The sequence below is a fragment of the Mobula birostris genome, chromosome 27 (assembly GCF_030028105.1).
Source record: "Mobula birostris isolate sMobBir1 chromosome 27, sMobBir1.hap1, whole genome shotgun sequence".
Classification (NCBI taxonomy): domain Eukaryota; kingdom Metazoa; phylum Chordata; class Chondrichthyes; order Myliobatiformes; family Myliobatidae; genus Mobula; species Mobula birostris.
The window spans coordinates 28853591-28872743 of record NC_092396.1 but is presented as its reverse complement, the minus strand read 5'-3'; the positions used below and the strand labels follow the sequence as shown (position 1 = coordinate 28872743).

Sequence of the window (19153 nt, the reverse complement as noted above, 5' to 3'; positions counted from 1 at the left end):
ATTTGACTTTCCATTCCCATTCTGAAATGGCCTCTTCTACTGTTACAATGAGGCTGGTCTCTGGTTGGAGAGGCAACATGTCATGTTCCACCTGAGTAGCCTCCAACCTGATGGCAAAAGCATTGATTTCTCTAACTGCTGGTAATTACCCCCACTTTCCCTCTCCTTTCTTTTGTCATTCTCCATTCTGGTTACCCTCTCACCCCTTCTCTTCACTTGCTCACCACCTCCCTCTGGTTCCCCTCTTTTCCTTTTTTCCAATGTTCACCATCCTCTCCTATTAGATTTCTCCTCCTTCGGCTCTCTTAACTCTTTCATCTATCACCACCCTGCTTCCTTTTTCATCCCAGCCTCCATCCTCCCCCTCCCCCCCCCACCTGCTCTCACCTATCACCCGCCTGCTTGTACTCCTTCCCCACGCCTCGGCTTCTTATTCTGGCTACTGTGCGCTTCCTTTCCGGTCCTGATGGGTGCCAGCCCAAAACGTTGACTGTTCATTCTGCTCAGATGCTGCCAGACTTGCTGAATTCCTCCATTATTTGGGATGGATGTTTGTGAGGACAGACTGCGGGGTCCACTTTCTGTATTCCAGAAGCTGTTGCTGATTTTGATTTACTGTGTTCCTGCTGGAAAGTGCACACGGCTGTTGCTCCTACACTAATGGAAGGAGGTGTTGAGTCAGAGAGCAAGGGTTACTCTGGTCTCAGGAACTTTTTCAGAACGAATCCCACAGGTGGTTGTCAAAGGATGTGCAAGTATTAATCACTTGTTCAACCTGTTTTTTCTCCGTCCAGCCAGAAACAGCTCTTCACACTCCAGTGCAATCTTCCTTACTCGGGATTTCTACTGCCAGTACCTGTCTGGCACAGGGATACCTTTGGGTAAGTTACCTTGAAGGAGGTTAGAAGCAGTAAATGATCTTTTTTTCTATGTGAGAACTTCTAAACTTCATTGCAAAAGTTTATGAATGGTTGCTCTTTGGACAGCTTAGTGATAACTTGTATTTCTCTCCGTCCTTTGTTGCCCTCCACAGGTTGGCAGTGGGCGAGAACAGGGCCATGGGCAGGTTGATCTCTTCTCATTAAACAGATCTGCCCCCAGGCACGTCAAATCTTTCCAGGTCAGCTCCCGAGTCTTGTGCATGGAGTATATCCCTCAAAAGGTCAGGAGTGAAGAGAATATTGACAGTCCATTGGAGAGGTCTGCAGACAGTCCAGTTATCATTATAGGACTTCAGGATGGAAGGTAAGCACCCACCTTACGTTGGTCGGTTTGTTATCGGGAGGAAGTTAAGCAGACTTGGCGTCCCGTGGTTTAGGAGGATGGACGGTGACCTCACTGAAATGTATAAAACTGATGGGACTTGACAGGATGGTTGTGAAGTTGGTTTCTCAGGTGAAGCCAGGGTGCATGGTTTCAAGATAAGAATTCAGTGATGAAGAAATCCCTGCATGTAGGGATTGTTTGGTCTTTGGGAATTTCTAGCCAATTGTGCTGAAGAGACCGAGTTTCTGTATGGTACTGTGCGAACATCTTAGGCACACATACATATATAGCTAGGGTACCTCAGACCTTTGCACAGTACTGTAGTAATTTTATGTATCGCACTGTACTGCCACAAAAAAAGCAAATTTCATGACATGCGAGTGATGATAAACCTGATTCTAATATGGGTCTCTATTGTGGACTGAGAGTGGAAGGGGGCCGGGAGAGGGGAATCATGGCTGGGAAAAGGGGAAGGGAGAGGGAAGCACTAGTGAGACATTCTATAATGACCAATAAACTAATTGTTTGGAATCAAATGACCTTGCATGGTGTGTCTGCACCTGCGCCACCCTCTGCCCCTGGCACTCCTTCTCTGCCACCTGTCTGACGGTGCTCCACTCTTGCCATTCCCAGCACCCTTTGCTCACACCAGATTTACGAACTCGCTCTCCGCTCCATGTTGACAAATGCAGTACTGTTCAAAAGCCTTAGGCATATGTATAGGGTGCCTAAAACTTTTGCACAGTACTGTGTTTGAAACAGAATGATATGTTTTAGATATTAGATTGAGAGAATATGTGTTTAGCAGGAAAGTGATGCTTATCCCTAATTCTCTTGAATGACAAAGCAGGCACTAGGAGCTGAACAGCTGTTCAAGAATTCTAGCCTCTGCAGGATCTCTTGAATAGCTGCTACCTCTTGTGTTCTGATAACATTGTCTTCCGAGTCGCCCACTGTTGTGTGGCTGTCAGTTCATCTCTCACCACTATAGGGTCATAAACAAGAGGAAGGGGGACAGATGGGACTGTTTTTCACTCACCCCTTGCCAACAATCCCACACCCTCCAATCTCACAACAAATCTTGTTGGGGGTAGGATGGTGCGGGGTATAACTTGAGTAATAAATCACTACTGTCACAAATGAAGAAGGAGCTGGCAGCCTTGTTGTGTTGTCACATGGAACTTGGGTAGTCTTGTAGCAGTTCAAGGTGAATTAGCTTTGAGTTGAAATCTGCTTGTGTTCACAAGGGGTGTCTGTCAGCCATTTTATTTTCAAAGTAAGATAACTTTTTGTGTTGCTTTTGATTTTCAGATAGATTAAAATTAGCTCTTAAAAGATAAAATTGACATCTTCATTCGGAAGGGAATACTTCCATCACATTGAAGATAACACGTCTTCAATGTAATGTAAATATCAACACGTTGAAGGTTAAGACTAAATAAGCATCAAGCACCACTTACACTGATCCCATTTTATTCTTCTATTGCTATCAACTTCTCCCCACTCATGCCCCCAAGTTCTAGCACTCACTGGAGGCAACTTAGGACAGCTAATTAACCTATCAAATCCCATCTTCTTGGGATGTGGCAGGAAGCAGATGCATTCACAGGGAGAGAGAGAGAGAGCACGTGCAAAACATAGAAAGGCAGCCCCATAGGTTCATTTTGAATGTACTTCACTACCAGTGTGTCACAGGAGTATTTAGCTTTTGCCTGATCTTTGCCATTTTAAATTTTGAGTGCCCCTTTGGCAGTGTGTACTCTTCCTTGTTGCTTTATTACATCAGCCTAGAACTTTGTGCTCAAGTCTTGGAATGGGAAGTGAATTCTCACCTACATTGTGGTGATGTGAGGGTTTGCACTTAAGTTGAACAGTTAAGGGATTGTTTCCCCAGGCCTTAGGAGGATTATTCAGGCTTGCATCTTCCGGTTGCACTGTAGCAATGTTAATCATGTTGAAACCTGTAAATTACCAAGTCAGGCTGAGGTGATTCAGACAAACTTAAATGGAAGATCCATTCTGGAAACTAATTTTGCAATCTATGATTATCAAGTGGAGACGTGCACAAAATCACATGTATTTAGTTTCATCATTGTTGCTGTTCTATACAGTCCAGCTTGCATTATAAACGAGCACAGCACTTATTCTCAGATGCAGTACTGTATCATTTCGTAGGGACAGCACTGTAGCGTAATGGTTAGGACAACACTTTTGTAATATCAGCGACCTGTGTTCAACTCCCACTGCTGCCTGTAAGGAATTTGTACATCCTCCCAGTAACCATGTGAATTTCCTCCAGGTGCTCTTGTTTCCTCCCACAGTGCAAAGACTGATCTACGGCTGGTAGGTTAATTGGTTATTTTAAATTGTCAGCTGATTAGGCTAGGATTAAGTTGGTGGATTGCTGGGAGGTGCAGAAAAATAAATAAAATTGAGTCCTCAAATATCTATATCTTGTTATAACAACAGAGAAATGCTGTAAGCCTTTGCACTCCAGCCTTGAAGTTGCCTGATTTTTGAGTGAAATTTCTTGGCTTTTTTTAACAAAGGTTTGTTTTAAACAGTTTGATCTCTTCCTTTGAAACTTCAGGCTGAGCAATTGCATCAGAGACATTAATTTTGCATGAAGCAGTTTCAAATCTTTGGCATTTTGGGACTTCCCTGATCTGATTAGTTTATCCTGTCACAGCTTGGCAATGTTAAGTGTACTCACTGTGATCTGATCCTGTTACTGATTATCATATTTATTTTGCTGCCAATCCAAGCTACATTTCTCAAACCCTGTGTGGAGGCTTCTTTTTCAAAAATATAGGCACTAAATTATCGGTCTCGCTCTGAGAAATGATGGGAATGGGGAAAGATGACAGTGTGATTTGGTGAAATTTTCTTAAATACTTGGGGGTAGTTTGGGAAGAATTTTATCTCCATCTTGCAGTAATTTAAGCGAGTTCTATTCACTACTAATAACATTCCCCGGGTTAACATAAAGTACAGTAAAAGAATGGATAAAGTTCTTAAGTGCCTTGCTATAGGCATAGTTTGAAGGTCAAAGATGCTAGTCTTTGTGTGTTGAACTACAAAGTTGGCATCACTAGTTGCTGGGTCCATGCACAGATGAAAGCCTTTCCGGTTCCTTTTCAATGGGCAAACAAATAAGCTTCCTTGTTCTGATGGCATCTGGTGTAAATGTTGCAGAATTTGTTTTTCCACTTTCTGGCATTGAAGTACCAAGTAGAACATCCAATAAAAGTCAGTGTGGATAACACAAAATGTATTGTTCAATAACCTCCATTTTAACGTTTCTTGCCTAAAGCTGTGCTTAACATTTCTAATTGTGTATTGAGCTTCCACAGGGCTATTGAAGCTTCTTAATTTCAGATATGTCATTGAGCCAAGATACTAATCTGTGCCAAATTTGTAATCTCAGCAGCAATATTTTAGATCCTGGGTTTGGAATGGAGAAGGAAATTAGGTGGGGATCCCACTGATGTTTGCCCTTGCTAAAACTGTATGAGTGAAAATGGAGTAAGGTTCATTGCCATTCAAGGAGTGGTGCTGCAACAAGAGCTTGACCCTGTAGATGGGAAGGTTAAGATACTTGAGACATCTTAAGTATGTCGTCTCATAAAATAAATGCAGGATTTTAGCAACTTTCTAAATTCATTTCATATTCTGAATGCTTAGGAAATTTGCAAGCCTGATAACTGAGAATGATTGTGATTTATATGAATGTCTATTGTAGCCATTTGTCAAGTTTATTGGTTTTGTCTTTCACTGTCACTTGCAATAATCCATTGGAATGTGACATTTTCATGGTAACCTGGATGCTATAAAAAACGGAAGTTGATCTTTCACTTGGAGTAACTTTCTTGTAATACCAAGTCAGAACAGAAGAGACCCTTCAAATTTTCATCCATTTTTTTGTTCACTCAAAGTAGTGTTTCAGGAGTATAGACAATTCTAGTAGTCATATTTCCAAAGCATTTGATTAGATGATCAGTTCAGAGCTGGCATTCTTTACATTGATCATCAGTTGTGGGTTAGTTGATATAATTCTCACTCTTGCATTAGAAGGTTGTAACTCCAGTCTATTCCACAAACCAGAGTACACAGTTCCTTCCCCCGATGCTGCCTGACTGGAGTTCCTCCAGCAATTTGCGTTTTGCTTCAGATTCTGGCATCTGGCAGTCTCTTATAGCTGCGCACAAGTCTAGGCCATCACTGCAACACTGCGGCACCACTCTGAAGCTGTATGGGAGGTTTTTTCTTTTGCACGAGTAGATATGCCAATGCCGAGTTACCCCCAGAGGTGGATAAGGTCACATAGCACTATTTTGAAGAAGAAAAAGGAAGTTCAGGCTAGTATCAATATTTCACATGGCCACACCCATTTCATAGATCTCTGGTTTTCATTTCCCAAGGGTATTCTGGCTGATCGTTCTCATCTTTCACTTCACCTGCTTATGAAAATGCTTATCCTGGTCTCCATAATGAGCCTGTTAAAGAAGCCTGCACAAAGTTGATCATGTCATCATTTTTGATCATTTATCAGTAATCTATGTTGTACCAAATCAGTGAGGATTTAATAGCGACTTGCTTTCTCTCAAGATGATTCTCTGTCTCATGTAGCCAGTCAGTCCGTGTTGTTCATAGTTTCAGAGCAATTCAATACAAAGAGGGACCATTCATTCTGATCAAATGGAGAAACTAATCATCCTCACAAGGAAATGCTGTGCCTTGGTTGGCAGAGCTGCAAGATCAACAATCCAAAGATAATTGGCTGCTGCTGCTATAGAGTCATACAGCACTGAAATAGGTTCAAGTCTTTGCTGAATATCCAACTCCACTTTAGTCCAGTCCTTCACAGTAACCCATCCTATTGTAGAGCACAGAATGGTACAGTGCAGGAAGAAGCCCTTCAGCTCAGCACAACAATGACATCAGTCTAAAACTAACCCCATCTGTTTGCACGTGCAGTGTAGATCACTCCATTCTTTTTCAGTTCAGGTGTCTGTCTAAGTGCCTCTTAAACATCACTACCATATCTGTTTCTACCACCTCTTTGGCAGAGGACCTGGTAAAATAGGTTTGAGCTTCTGCAGCTGGCACTGTGAGCTTGACAAACTATGCCTCTTCTGCATAAGCAATTTCAGCCTGTCAGGTTGAATATCAGTGTGCAACAGGACCATGCATCAGCCTGCAAACTGTCCAATCCTAAGAGAAAGGGCAAATGTTTGAGGCCAAGGGTGTCTGTTCTCTCATTAACCAACAAGAATCAAAACTGTGTAGTGATCTGTGACTTTGAGCAATCAATTCTGTCAAGTGGAGCACAGTTACAAAGAGCTATTACAAAGCAGGTAGTCAAACCATTGACCATCAGCAGTGTAAGCAATGCTGCTAATGAGCGATACAAGTCAATGCATGCACTCACTCAAACTTTATGGCCTTGATGTTTGAAGGGAAGTGCTAATAATTTGCCTGAGACTTCATCATGAATTTATCAGTGTATCAGTTTGGAGAAAAATGAGAGTCACCCCTTTCCACTTGAGCATTTCATCTCTCATTTGAGAAATCCAGATGAGAATCTTGATTTTGTTGATCTTTGACTTGTGCTTCAGGTTATACATGTAAACAGAACTTCCAGCCTGTCCAAAGGGTTTGATTGTGTGCTCGGAGGCATGGCTGTGCAAGAAACCTTTCAATTGCCTTGCTCCCTCCACGTGTACGATAACTGTATTGGATTTGTAATGGAAGCCGTGGTAATGAATTGGTATGAAAGAGGCAGATAATGAGAGCTGCTTCTGATTGAGCTGAAGGAATCTTACATCCCAAAAATGTGTAGGTTGTTTGTGTAAGTTGTGTTTGGGTGAGTGTAGAATCTGGAAATGTGAAGGGGCAAGATAGATTATTTTGATTTTGTATGATAAGCAATCAATATAAGGGAGCTTTAGCAAACCCTTAAGCCCATGTGTGGAGAAAGTAATGGATTAGGATTGGTTTAATGTAAAAATGGGTGCTTGATAGTCACAATGGATTCTGTGTAGTTTCATTGCTGTATCTCTGTGACCATGGCTTGTACTGAACTCCAGCAGAATATTAAAGAGGGAAAAACCCTGCAGAATTTGATGACTTGGCAATGTTAAAGCTCCCTTATACTGACTACTTATTACACAAAGTCAGGCAATTGACTGCCTCTTCATGTCTCCATCTCCTGGAAGCAGCAAGATACCAAGAGAAGGGCCATATTTAAGAAATAATTATGGGCTACCGACTGGGTTTGTTTGTTTTGAACAAACAGATGGTGAATTGTGGTACGTGCCTGTGATGCTGCTGAAAGTGAGAGTTTCATTCTACCTGTCTATACGTGCACTTGTGCATATGACACTAAACCTGACCTTGTTAGTGACAGCAGCATCGCAGAATGAGTGACCGTGGTCTGGCGTAGCTGGCTGTTGGGCACATTATTACAACAGCATTACCTGAAAGTCGATGCTGACATCCTGAGAAGGAGCAAGGTCCTCAAACTTCACCATGAGATTGGAACACAGCCGAGAATAATCGACTAGGGGTTGGGTATTTAGTAAGAACAAGATCATATACACAGTGGCCACTTTATTCGGTACAGGATTAGAACCTGATGTGGTCTTCTGTTGACATAGTCCACCCACTACAAAGTTGAACTTGTGTGTTCAGAGATGCTCATCCACCACCGCGGTTATTTGAGTTACTGCCGCCTTCCCGTCAGCTTGAGCCAGTCTGGTCCTTCTCTTCCAGCCTCTCTCATTAATAAGGCATTTTTGCCCACAGAACTGCTGCTCACTGGATGATTTTTTTTTTTTTGTTTTTTGCACCATTCGTTGTAATCTCTAGAGACTGGTGCATGTCTCCCAGGAGGTCAGCAGTTTCTGAGATACTCAGGCCACTGCATCTGGCACCGACAATCATTCCACAGTCAAAGTCACTTAGATTACATTCCCCCCCCCAAATTCTGCAGTTTGGTCTGGACAACAACTGAATCTTTTGACTTTCTGCATACTTTTATGTATTGATTTTCTGCCAAATGATTGGCTGATTGGATACTTGCATTAAGAGCAGATGTTCAAGTCTATCAAATAAAGTGGTCACGAAGGGTAGCTACAATCATAGCTGCAGAACTATTTCCACATAAGCAGTCATCTCCCCCTGGTGTTTGGCGCACTGCAGTAAGGTACTTTGCAGAGGGGCTGAGCAGAGGCTTTCTTGTGAGGGTCTGAAAAGATAATGAGAATTTCAAAATAAATCAAGTAGGAAGTCAGACATTACAATTGCCCGAAGTTTGGCATTGCTTCTCAGTGAAAGCCAGGTACAAATAAACCTGCATCTTAATGTTATTTACTGTGAATAAATTCATCACTCAAGTGCTCCCCTGTGAATGAAGGGAATTTATCAAAGTGCAATATATTCCTGTGAGAAAAGCAAAGAAAAATTGAATTTCTTTAGATTTATGTCAGACCATGTTGCACATTAACTTTTTTTGTGCAAAATTTCCTTCTCTTTCCCCCCTCTGTAACTTGGCTAATTTTGATTTATCCTCAGGTGAAGCACAGTCATTAATCAATTGTTTTTTTTCTTTCCAGTGTGGTGGGGTATGGTGGTATTGACATGGCAACCCAGTGTTTGTTTACATTTAAAAGCCCCGCGGAGATGCCTGTTGTGTGCCTCAAGCATTTGCTGGATGTTTTGTTTGCTGGGCTGCAGGATGGGACCGTCGCAGTGTACACCAGGACAGCTGGTAAGGATCAAACACAGTATTGCTTCCTGACTACACTCATAGAACAGTTCAGCACAGGAAAAGGTCCAATGGCCCAGCAAGTTGGGACCATGATGCCAGTCTAGCTAGTCATAGTCATACTTTACTGATCCAGGGGGAAATTGGTTTTTGTTACAATTACACCATAAATAATTAAATAGTAATAATAAAACCATAAATAGTTAAATATTAATATGTACATTATGCCAGGAAATAAGTCCAGGACCAGCCTATTGGCTGAGGGTGTGTGACCCTCCAATAGGTTTGATGGCCACAGGCAGGAATGACTTCCTATGTCGCTCTGTGTTGCATCTCGGTGGAGTGAGTCTCTGGCTGAATGTACTCCTGTGCCCAACCAGTACATTACGTAGTGGATGGGAGACATTGTCCAAGATGGCATGCAACTTGGACAGCATCCTCTTTTCAGACACCACTGTCAGAGAGTCCAGTTCCATCCCCACAGCATCACTGGCCTTACGAATGAGTTTGTTGATTCTGTTGGTGCCTGCTGCCCTCAGCCTGCTGCCCCAGCACACAACAGCAAACATGATTGCACTGGCCACCACAGACTTGTAGAACATCCTCAGCATCGTCCGGCAGATGTTAAAGGACCTCAGTTTCCTCAGGAAATAGAGGCGGCTCTCACCCTTCTTGTAGACAGCCTCAGTGTTCTTTGACCAGTCCAGTTATTGTCAATTCGTATCCCCAGGTATTTGTAATCCTCCATGATGTCCACACTGACCCCCTGGATGGAAACAGGGGGTCGCAGTCCCATTCACTTGCATGTGGTCTGTATCCCCCTTTTCTCTGCCTGTTCACGTGTCTTTCTAAATGCCTCTTAAACACTGATATTGTATGTGTCACGATTGAGTTCCAGGCACCTGCCTCTGTGTTTTAAAAATAACTTGCCTTGCAAATCTCCTTTAAGCTTGCCCCCTCTCACCTTAACCCCATCAGCTCCAGTATTTGACATTTCCAATGGCTGGCAGGGTGGAAATGCGTCTCTACCAAAGGGGGCAAGGTGTTCCTTCCCTCTGCTTGCCTGCAGGTCACCCTTGGGCAAGGTGTAGCACCTGCTTAGCCCTCCTCCCCACCCCCGATCCGGGTCATGTGAAACCATGGGAGCAGGTGGTGGATGGTCGGATGAGCAGATGGTGCATATTGCAAGTCCTGGTTATGCGACCACTGATGCCAGGCTAGCAATCTCTGATGAGTATTGATAATGGCTGGGGTCACCCGTCTCGTAAAGACACTGCCCAGGAGAAGCCAATGGCAAACCACTTGTGTAGAAAAATTTGCCAAAGACAATCATGGTCATGGAAAGACCATGATCACCTACGTCATATGACACAGCACATGACAATGATGAACATGGGATGGGTGGGGGAGGGGTCTTGAACTCTTGACTGCACACACTGCATGTGTCTCTCCTGAGGCCTCCATCAGTCAGGGTTGATAATGGATGTTACCTTCTAGCTGTCTAAATACGCAAGCCTGGATAGTACAGTATGGAGAGCAAGCTGTGTACATACAGCAAGTTCCCCTTCTCCACGCATCCGATGAACCCAAAGGAATGGCAGAGTTTTGCACCAGCAGTGTCGCAGGAATTGCCAGTCAGCGTTGAGCCCAACGTAGGACTGCCTGAGGATTTTTCCCTCTGGGTTTACTCCCGAAGCCTTCCCCATGAGTTGGTGTAGCTGCAAGGTAGCGGAGGTTTGAGATCAGAATAATCCTTCTCCTAGATGGAACTGCCAACCATGGCTGACAAGCCCCATATACCTGAAGCGGACTGATATTAAGGCACCAGTAACCTACCTTTGCCGCTTCTCCTGTCAGTAGAAATAGTTCTGTCAAACTTAGTAGCTAAGCCACACGTGAAGGCTAGAAGCTCGACTTTGTTGTCAGAGGCTATTTGAGACACATGCCACTGGGAGAATTTAATATGTAGTGGGAGCTTGTCCCTACTACCACTCCCAGCTATAAAAACCTTGGGAACTGTACTTCTCATAATTTAATACATTCTATTGGATCACCTTTCAGCCTCCAAAGCTCCTGAAAAGGCAGTCCAAGTTTGTTCAACCACTCCTTACAACTAATACTATGCATCCTGATGAACCTCTGCTGCATCCTGTCCAAAGCCTCCACATGGTCCTTGTACAGGTTTCCCCTGCCATCTGAAGGTAGAGCGTTCCTATGAAACGGTTTGTAAGCCGGAATGTCGTAAAGCGAAGAAGCAATTACCATTTATTTATATGGGAAAAATTTGTGAGCATTCGCAGACCCAAAAATAACCTACCAAATCATGCCAAATAACACACAAAATCTAAAATAACAGTAACATATAGTAAAAGCAGGAATGATATGATAAATACACAGCCTATATAAAGTAGAAATACTTCTCTACAATCATTGCCTGCGCTGTTCTCCATGGCGAAAATCTCATGCAAACGCTCTCGGCAGAAATACTCTCTCCAGTAACCTTTAGGTTATAAAGCTGCCAAATCATACCAAATAACGCATAAAAATACACAGCCTATATAAAGTAGAAATAATGTATGTACAGTGTAGTATCGCTTACTGGAATCGGGAAGACAGCGCAGAGCACACTGATGATGGTGTGTTAGGCTGAGTCGTCGGAGGTTGGGGTGGTGCAGTGGCCCCCACCCTCCAGGCCGCTGACCAATACCGATCCGCGAAGCACGCAGGGGTACTGCGGTGGTCGGGACGCACCCAGCACATCTTTAAGAAAAAAGCCGAAATAAACAAGCTAATTAATTAGGTGCCACCTGGCACATAAATGTCGGCCCAGATCAGAGGCGACGCAGTCGGCATTCGCCTCTGATCTGGGCCAACATTTACGTGCCAGCAGCACCTAATTAATTAGCTTGTTTATTTCGGCTTCTTTTCTTAAAGATGTGCTGGGTGCCTCCTGGCTACCGCTGCATTCTCCGCAGCAAGGCATCGGTCCGCGGCCTGGGGGTTGGGGTGCTGGGACACTGAGGTGTCATCGTCATCTGTTTCCATCAGGGCAGGCAAATCATCTTCTATGTCTGCCTGCCTCGGTGTCGAAGGTCGAGGTTTGTCGTCTGCTATGGCTGATGAGGAAGGCTTGCCTCGCGCATTTTACTATCATACAGTTCTTTGTAAGCACTCAAACCATCTTGCAAATATGCCCTAAACTGACGTAGCCTTTCAAAATTAAAGTCGTACTTTTCTGCGATCATTGAAGCGAAAATTTCACGCAGTTGCTTCACATTCAGTCCCTGGACAACTTCACTTTCAGTCCATTCGCTACTGCATTTGGTTTCGATTGTTATCCTTTCCTCTTCCAATTGCATCAGCTCTTATCTATCAGTTCTTGGTCATGGGATGCCAAAACCTCTTCAACATCATCTTGGTCAGCTTCCACAAGCCAAACTCACTCTGTCCTTGCTTTGTTCACCACGATCGAAACTCTTAATTATGTCTAGTTTTACGCCAAGTGTAACACCCTTACGAGCTCTTTTAGGCTTTTCCGATACCTTAGAACTCATCTTGCAAAGGGATGCTCACAGGCACGTGTTTAAGCAATGTCGGCAGGAATGCAGTTCTGAAACCAGGGGAGGAGCAGCTGCTTGGGGCGCGAGTTGCTTTTTTTCCACGCGCTGCCTTTTTTCATAACAGTGAAAACACCTTTTGTTAGCGAAAACAGGTAAATAATGCAGGTCTTTCGCAACAGTGAGGTTTCGTAAAGCGAACGTTCGAAAAACGGGGGACACCTGTAGTACGGTGATCAGAACTGCACATGATACTCTAAATATGGCCGAACTAATCTTTTAGACAGCTGCAACATGATTTCCCTACTTTGATACTCAGTACCTCAACTGATGAATCCAGGCATTTTGTACACATTTGTCACCCTACCTACTTGTGTTGCTACTGTCAGGGGTTATGGACTTCTGAGAAATACAGCGTAATAATTCTGATCCCACAAGCCCACACCTCCCATATGACCAATTAGCCTACTAACACTTGTTTGGAACATGGGAGGAAACCAGAGCGCCCGAAGGAAATGTACATCACGGGGAGAAGATACAAACTCCTTACAAACAGTGGTGGGTAATGAACCCAGATTACTGGCACTGTAATAGTGTTGCCCTAATCGTTATGCCACTGTGATCCTTGCACTCTAAAATCCTTCTGCACACCAGTGCTTTAAAGGGTCCTGCCATTTACTGTGCGTTTCTTGCACTGGACCTCCCAAAATGCCACACTTTACAGTTGACTGATAGTAGGTTTCAGGAGAGTGAAACCAGAGGTCCATGAGCCAGTAATCAGAGGTGGAGAGGATCAGTAACTTTAAATTCTTGGGTGTCACTATCTCAAATGACCTGTCCTGGACCTATCATTAATATAATTACAAAGAAAGCACAACAGCGCCTCTACTTCCTTAGGAGTCTACAGAGATTTGGCGTGTCATCAAAGACCTTGGCAAACTTCTACAGATGTGTGGTGGAAAGGGTGCTGACTGGCCTGGTATGGGAACACTAATGCCTTTGAGTGGAAAGTCCTACAAAAGGTAGTGGATTTGGCCCAGTACATCACGGGTAACATCCTCTCAACCACTGAGCACATCTATATAAAACGTTGCCATAAAAAAGCAGCATCCATCGTCAAAGATCCTCACCATCCAGTCCATGCTCTTTTCTCACTGCTGCCATCAGATAGAAGATACAACTGCCTCAGGACTCACTCGCATCATCAGGTTCAATAACAGTTTCTATCCCTCGACTATCAGGCTCTTGAACAAAAGGAGATAACTGCACTCATTCTACTTCTGGTGTTCCCACAACTGATGGTCTCATTTTAAGGTCTCTTGTTATCTCTTGCTCATTATTTATTGCTATTTATTTGTTTTTGCATTTGCACATTTATTACCCATTGATCAGCTGTTTGCAGTTACTGTTCTATAGATTTGCTCAGTATGCCCGCAGTAATAGAATTTCAGGGTTGTATTTGTTGACTTGTATGTACTCTGATAATAAATTTTACTTTTAACTGTTATTTTGACTTTGACAAAAGGGAACTTACAGATGCTGGAAATTCCAAAAAACACGCAACAAATTGCTGGATGAATTCAATATGTCAGGCAACTTTAATGGAGGGGATTAAGCAGTTACCTTTTCAGGCCGAGACCCGATTAGCTCCTGATGAAGTGCTTCGGCCCAAAACAGCTACTGCTTATTCCCCTCCATTGATATTACCTGACTTGCTGAGTTTCTGCAGCATTTTGCATGTGTTAAACTTCATACTTGTCTGAATTGAGCCCCATCTGCCATTTACAGTTGATGTACTCCTACTGTACGCTTTGACGATCTTCTTCACTGTCATCAACTCCACAGATTTTTGCTTTCTGCAAACTTACTAAATGGACCACCAAAATGTTCACCAGATGATTTGTCTTCATCACAAACAACAGAGGTGCCAACATTGGTCTGTGTGAAGGATCACTGGTCATAGTAACCATAGTCTTCAGTGACCAAGCCTACTTGCCAACTCACTATGGATCCCACTTGACTTCATCTTTTGGACCAGCATGCCATGAGGGACCTTGTGAAATGCTTTACTGATATTTGTTTCTGATTTTTGGCCAAGCATTCTCCTGACTGCTGTGTCTCCAATAACTGAATAACCAGGTCATGTTCTCTTTCCACTGCTGCCATCAGGTAGAAGGTATAAGAGCCTCAGGACTTGCACCAGCAGCTTCATAAACGGTTACTACCCCTCAACCATCAGGCTCTTGAACAAAAAGGGATAACTTCACTTCCTCCATCATTGAAATGTTCCCACAATCAATGATGTCACTTTTAAGAACTTTTTCTCACATGTTTTCATTATTTATTGCTATTTATTTGCATTTGCATAGTTTGTTGCCTTTTGCACTCTGGTTGATCTCTTATCGATCCTGTTATAATTATTCTATAAAATTGTTGAGGGTACACACAAGAAAATGAATCTCGGGGTTGTATATGGTGGCATGTATGTACTCTGATAATAATATTTACTTTGAACTTTAATAGTTATCAAGTTTGAGTAAAATTGTGGATGGAGAGTTGGGATGGACTTTATGATGGGAATTGTACAAACAGAGATCCCATTACTCTTGACTCATAGTAGGTGTGCCAAGAAAGGATTTTTTTTTTGTGCCTTCCGCAACCTTCCAATTGGAATTTGTGGTCACCGATGAAGTGTATGGGTTCATTGCATGTGTACTTGGCTACTCTTAGATCCATGCAAGGAGTGACTCTAGTCTGAAGGCTATTCCTGAATGGTTCACCTATATAAGGGATGGTGGGTTTTAATTAGGTATCTACAAGGCCAATGAAGTTTACCTTTTTAATATGCTATAGGTTTCTCTTTCCTGTATCATTGTGATTTTATAAGTTATAATGAAGGTAAATTTTATTTTGGGTTAACTCTGAATTGGGCCTACTTTAAAACCACTGTTTTTAAGAGAGATAGGAAATGAAAGACATTATCTCTCCATGCACCTCAGTTACCAGACCTGGATCTAAGTCACCAGCTTGATAGAGGATATTGGTCTCCTTAATTTCAGACAATAGTTCTAGTTGCATTTGCAAATATGCTGTTAAATCTTTGAAGATCTTTGCATGAATCAATTAACATTAGAACATAATTAGCACACTGAAGGTTGATGAAATGGTGGCTTTGATACTGGATTAGAGAATATTTGTTTTTGAGGTCTAATAGCTTGTGTTGTTGAAATCGCTGTGTAAGTTCCGGTACATCCTGCTCTAATTCTTCCTTCATTTTCCTTATCTCCATTTTTCAGAAGGAAGCTGGGAATGGGATTCTCCCCGATCTGTTAAAGTTGGATCAGCTCCGATTCTTTCACTCCTGGCTGTGGACGACACAATATGGGCTGGCTGTGGGAATCGGGTCACTCTGATCGATGTCAATTCCTTCACTACTCGGGTATGAGCACTGGTATTGCTGCCAGACCGTGAGGCTTCTTCCCCTTGAAGCTTTTAGCTACAACATCAAAGGATGCCCTTGATCGAGTTAGTGAGACTTAGATTCATTCTCTCTATTGTAGATGTTTGACCTAAAATAAGATTCTTTAAAGCCCAACTTACTTTAAGAAAAAGCTAAATTTGTACATATAATAAGGCCATTCACCACATCAGGCTCATGGGGAAACAATTAGTCTCAATCTCTTTAATTTTTTGCCCTTGCAATTTATTCTTCTTCTCTCATGTCTGTCAGCTCGCCTTTGGTTCTTTTAACCTGCACAATGGCAATTTACTATCGGCATTTAACCTACCAGTACATCTGTGGGATGTAGGAGGAAACGTACAGGAAACTCACAAGGTCACAGAAACAGCACGACCATTCTGAGGTCGGCGTCAAACCTGGTCACTGGAGCTTTGAGGCAGCAACACTATCTACTGTATTTTGCCATTGTGCTGTGCATAATTCACAGTAACAATTGATTTTTATGGCCATGTTATTGTTTTTCCTCAGTCAGCTGAGGAAATCCAGTTAGTCCTGATACCTTGAACTTCATCAGGCATGTGGAGGCCTTCATTTGCAAAAGTACAGTCTGGTAGTAAACACAAACAATATAGATCATTTATGGGTGAAGGTATCTAACCATCATGCTACAAGGCTACATCTTGGAACTTGCTGTAAGATGTTAATTAATCAGCTTGAATTGTTTGTGATTTATAGTATTAACAAGGAATAGACCTAAAATCTGTATGTTTTTTACAAATGTTATATTAGGAAGTGGGTGGCAGGGTGGAGATATGTGTCTACTAAAGGAAGTGTAAGGCACCCCTTCCCCCCCGCTAGCCTTCAGTTGCCCTTGGGCAAGGTGTGGCAACTGCCTAGCCAATCAGGTTGTGTGAAGCCATGGGAGGAGGTGGTGGATGATCATGTGAGCAGCTGGTGCATATCACAAGTCCTGGTTTTGCGACTGTTGATTCCAGGCAGACAGTCTCTGAAGAGTGTTGATAATGGCTGGGGCCACCTGTCGGGAGGAGAAGATGGCAGCACGACGCAGCTCGCAGTGGCCACTCCGGTGGTGATGTCTGTTATTTGTCAAGTAGGGTGCCATGCACAATCCTGATTTGATGGAGACAGACATGACAGCACGGAGGAACATCTGGAGAAACTTCTGAAATGCCTGCTTTGCTGCTGCTGCTATTGTGTTGTCCGGAATCTCCGGAGAAGAAGGCCCCTAGTCCTCGGCTTTGCTTGTTGCTCAGCGGCCGGGGCACGGTCGAAGCGCTCAGCAGAGGCTGTATGAGAGGGGCTGGTCAGAGGCTGGAAGTTTTCGGACGGACTAGTCCTTTGTGGTCGGGTGCTTCCAATGCATTGGCAAGTTGTCGGCGCTTGGAGGTTCATGGCAGGGAGAGTTTCTCCCTTCTACCGTCTGCGTGAGATGATGAGTCAATTGGGACTTTGAGACTTTTTTTTACCATGCCCATGGTCTGCTCTTTATCAAATTACGGTATTGCTTTGTATTGTTGTAACTATATGTTATAATTATGTGGTTTTGTCAGTTTTAGTCTTGGTTTGTCCTTTTTTTTTGTGATATCATTCTGGAGGAACATTGTGTCATTTTTTAATGCATGCATTTCCAAATGATAATAAACGAGGACTGAGTGTCCTCATAATCTAATCTAAAAAAAACAGATGAAGGCAGTGCAAAACCAGTTCAGTAGAATTTGCCAAGAATGATCATGATCGTAGGCCATGATAGCCCACGTCAATATGACATGGCATGTTACGAGGATGATGATGATTAGGTAGAACTGTTTTTGTTCACCTTTTTCCAGGGCAGCCTAAAAGGTAAGGAATCATTGGTTAAAACAATGCTCTGTTTAACAAATAGGTCAACAGCAGTCCTCCTTTGGCCTCAAGTAGAATAAAAATGAGTTAGAAGAACGTGCAACTAGTGGATGTTGCTGCATTATTTGTATTGTTGCAGTTCATAATCAGAGTGAACAGTTATGACCCTTGTTGAATATCTAAATGATAGTGAGCTGTAGTTTAATTCTTTTTAATCTGCAGTCGCAGGAAATCTGAAATAAAAATAGAAAACTTGGGAATTTCAGTCAGTCAGGCAATATCTGTGGAAAGAGAAACAGAGTTAAAAAGAAACAGATTTAAACTGAAGCCTTTCCTCTGCTGTGGTAGTTTTGGAGTTGCCAATTTTCAATGAATTATCTCCGTTCTCCATTCTAGTCTCAAAACCACCAATCATCAAACTTCAGTGTGCTAATGATGCTTTAATGTATGTTAACTTGTACCAGGATATTTAGAGATTTATCAACACGTCCCGAGGAAAAATATGCTGTTGAGGTTGACGCGCATGCTTGAGATAATGTCCTTGAGACTGATGAGAAAGGGAAAGAAGATTTAATCGATGAAATGGCAATAACGAAGGAAGAATGTCTTAAGGGCTTGATAGAAGTGTTGGAAAATGATGAATGAAGATTGTGAGGAGATTGTAGGATGATGTTTGCAACTTGGAAAACAAGGGAACACAAGGGAAGAATTCAGAGTACAGACTGGTATCGGAACAAAGAGTAGAAGTTGGGAAAAGAGAACAGATTGTGCACATTATTTTATTTGATTAATCTCTTACTAAAATATCAGTCACCAGCAATCTCTCCCACCTTGAAACAAAAATGTGTGCCTGCCAAAAATCTTTTGCTGGCCTGCTCAGTAGCTGACTTACGTGACACCCAGTAAAATCTTTGCACAGCTGGAGCTGTAAGTTCATCTCCTTGACGATATAGGACAATTTTAAGATGCATTTTTAAAATGATGTAATCTCTTAAGACATTGCAAAAAATACATTAAAAATTCATATTAGCTATGAGAAGCTTGGACCATTTGCATTACAAAGTGGGCAGGAGAGTGTACTGCAGAAAATGATCTTTGATTGATTTCTGTGAGAATATTTTATGAAAGCCACATGAAGCAAAAGTGGATTTAGATGCTCCCACAAGCAGCAATAGAATTAACTAGCAGATGTTGCTTTCTGTTCTAGCACCAGAGTATCGAGGCAGCTCCTCTCGACACAGA

General features: G+C 42.7%; 1 protein-coding gene across 8 annotated transcripts in view; it reads left to right on the top strand.

Moving 5' to 3' along the window:
• LOC140188694 (rho guanine nucleotide exchange factor 10-like protein) overlaps nucleotides 1–19153 on the top strand; it is a 196256-nt gene that overhangs the window by 163741 nt on the left and 13362 nt on the right. For all 8 annotated transcript variants that reach the window (XR_011883355.1, XM_072245226.1, XM_072245221.1 and 5 more), the window contains 4 exons: nucleotides 795–881; nucleotides 1034–1245; nucleotides 8883–9037; nucleotides 15888–16030. Coding sequence is in view for 7 of the 8 variants with exons in the window: in XM_072245226.1 (XP_072101327.1) it covers nucleotides 795–881; nucleotides 1034–1245; nucleotides 8883–9037; nucleotides 15888–16030 (597 nt within the window). In the remaining variant the exon portion in view is untranslated. The remainder of the gene's footprint in view (nucleotides 1–794; nucleotides 882–1033; nucleotides 1246–8882; nucleotides 9038–15887; nucleotides 16031–19153) is intronic.